The sequence below is a fragment of the Penaeus vannamei genome, chromosome 16, assembly GCF_042767895.1.
Source record: "Penaeus vannamei isolate JL-2024 chromosome 16, ASM4276789v1, whole genome shotgun sequence".
NCBI lineage: Eukaryota > Metazoa > Arthropoda > Malacostraca > Decapoda > Penaeidae > Penaeus > Penaeus vannamei.
Window position 1 is genome coordinate 41000348 of NC_091564.1, and position 2500 is coordinate 41002847.

A 2500-nucleotide genomic window follows, 5' to 3' on the forward strand; every position below is an offset into this window, starting at 1 on the left:
AGGACAGGTGGAATCTCCCTTCAGGATCGAGGGCGGCCGCGTGAGGATGGCTGAGATAGACGTCCTCCTCCTTCATCCCGACCATCTTGGAGTCCTCGTGTCCCTGGGGCTCCTCTGAGGACGTCTTGTTCCCCGTTGAGGCCGCGACGGTGGTCCTCCAAGTCGCTAGGAGGAGGAGGAGTACCTTCGAGAGCCACATCTGGAGGGAGAGAAAGGGTTGTTTGTCGTTAATGTTGATTCCTACATAGTCGATTTTTTTTTCTTTTTTCTGTTTTCGAAAATCTGTTTTTTCCATTTATTAGATTTTTTTTTTTTTTTTTTTTTTTACTTTAGATGGGACTTATTTTCTTTGGTCGTTCTTGACGTCTGGAAATATATCTTTTTATTTACGAAGTTGATCTTACCGATTATCTTAAAATACATAAATTAAAGCACAAACTTTAAGAGAAAAACACCGTTAAAAAAAGGGACATATCTTTACCTGTAACCCTCTTAAGGCAAACACCTTGACTCAAATCTCTTCTCACCTTCCTTCTTTCCCTATCCAATCCTTACCCTTCCCTCCTTCCCCATCCCTCTCTCTCCCTCTCTCAGCCCTTCCCCCCTCCCTCCCTACCCTCCTACTTCGCTCCTTCCCCCTCCCTCCCTCCTTACCTCATTCCATATCCCCTTCCCTCCCTCCCCCTTTTCACTCCTTCCCCACCCCCTTCCCCCCTCCCTCCCTCCCCTCCTACTTCCTTCCTTCCCCATCCCCCTCCTTCACTCCTTCCCCACCCCCTTCCCCCTCCCTCCCTCCTTCCCTCTCTCAGTCCTTCCCCTCCCCTTCCCTTTCTCTCCTTCCCCCATCCTTATCCTCCCCATCCCCTTAGCCTCTCATTCTCACCCGCCAGACGAGAGATTCCCCGACACGAGAATAACAAATTTATGCAAATAATGGCGGTACGGTTTTAGCGACAACCCCCTCCCCCCCACCCACCCCCATCCCCCTCCCCACCACCACCACCAACCCCCCCCTCCCCCCCATCTAACACCCCTTCTTCTGGTCGGTAGCTGATCGTTCTCTCCCTCCCCCCCTCCCCCCTCCCGTCCCCTCCTGTCCCCCCTTAGTGGTATTGTCCCCCTTTTCCTGTGCAGAATTTAGCGATAGGACCCGATAAACAGGAAGTCGTGACAATAGGGGGGTGGGGGGGAAGGGGAATGGGGGGGAAGGGGAAGGGGAAGGGGAGGGGGAGGGGGGGAGGGGGGGGAAGTAAGTGTCGTTTAAATGTCATTTCGCAAACACCTGGTAAGCAGGAATGTCGTTATAGAGAATACGGTGGATAAGGTTGTTCCGGAATAGAATGTTTTATATTTTCTGTTGTTTACTTTTGATATCATTATCATTGTTATTTGTTACTTCTATTATTATCATTATCCTCTATTATCATTATTAATATCATTATCATTGTTATTTGTTACTTCTATTATTATCATTATCCTCTATTATCATTATTAATATCATTATCATTGTTATTTGTTACTTCTATTATTATCATTATCCTCTATTATCATTATTAATATCATTATCATTGTTATCATCATTACTTCTATTATCATCATTATCATTAGTAATAGAATCATTGTTATCACTTCTATCATATAATAATCACGATCAGTTCTGTTATCATTGTTATCGTTAATGTCTACATTATTATTATTATTATTACTATCGTCATTATTGTTCCTATTATCATTATCATTACCATCTATATTTTTATTATCATCAAAATCATAAGTAATATTATTCTTGTTTATCGCTGGTAATGCTACTGTTATTATTGTTGTTCTAATAATCATCATCATCATCATCGTCATTATCATCATCATCATCATCGTCATTATCATCATCATCATCATCATCATCATCATCATCATCATCATCATCATCATCATCATAATACTACTACTACTAATAATAATAATAACAATAATAATAATAATAATAATAATGATAATAATAATAATAACAATAATAATAATAATAATAATAATAATAATAATAATAATAATAATAATAATAATAATAATAATGTTAATAATAATGTTAATAATAATGTTAATAATAATGTTAATAATAATGTTAATGATAATGTTAATAATAATGTTAATAATAATGTTAATAATAATGTTAATAATAATGTTAATAATAATGTTAATAATAATGTTAATAATAATGTTAATAATGTTAATAATAATGTTAATAATAATGTTAATAATAATGTTAATAATAATATTAAATAATAATGTTAATAATAATGTTAATAATAATATTAAATAATAATGTTAATAATAATGTTAATAATAATTAATGTTAATAATAATGTTAATAATAATGTTAATAATAATGTTAATAATAATATTAAATAATAATGTTAATAATAATGTTAATAATAATTAATGTTAATAATAATTAATGTTAATAATAATTAATGTTAATAATAATGTTAATAATAATGTTAAT

General features: G+C 35.0%; 1 protein-coding gene across 1 annotated transcript in view; it reads right to left on the reverse strand.

Moving 5' to 3' along the window:
* Window positions 1-2500, reverse strand: part of LOC113825901 (DBH-like monooxygenase protein 1 homolog) — a 23422-nt gene that overhangs the window by 16139 nt on the left and 4783 nt on the right. Inside the window, exon 2 of the mRNA XM_070131679.1 lies at window positions 1-199. This exon is cut by the window's left edge and continues 23 nt beyond it. Coding sequence (XP_069987780.1) covers window positions 1-199 — 199 coding nt within the window. The remainder of the gene's footprint in view (window positions 200-2500) is intronic.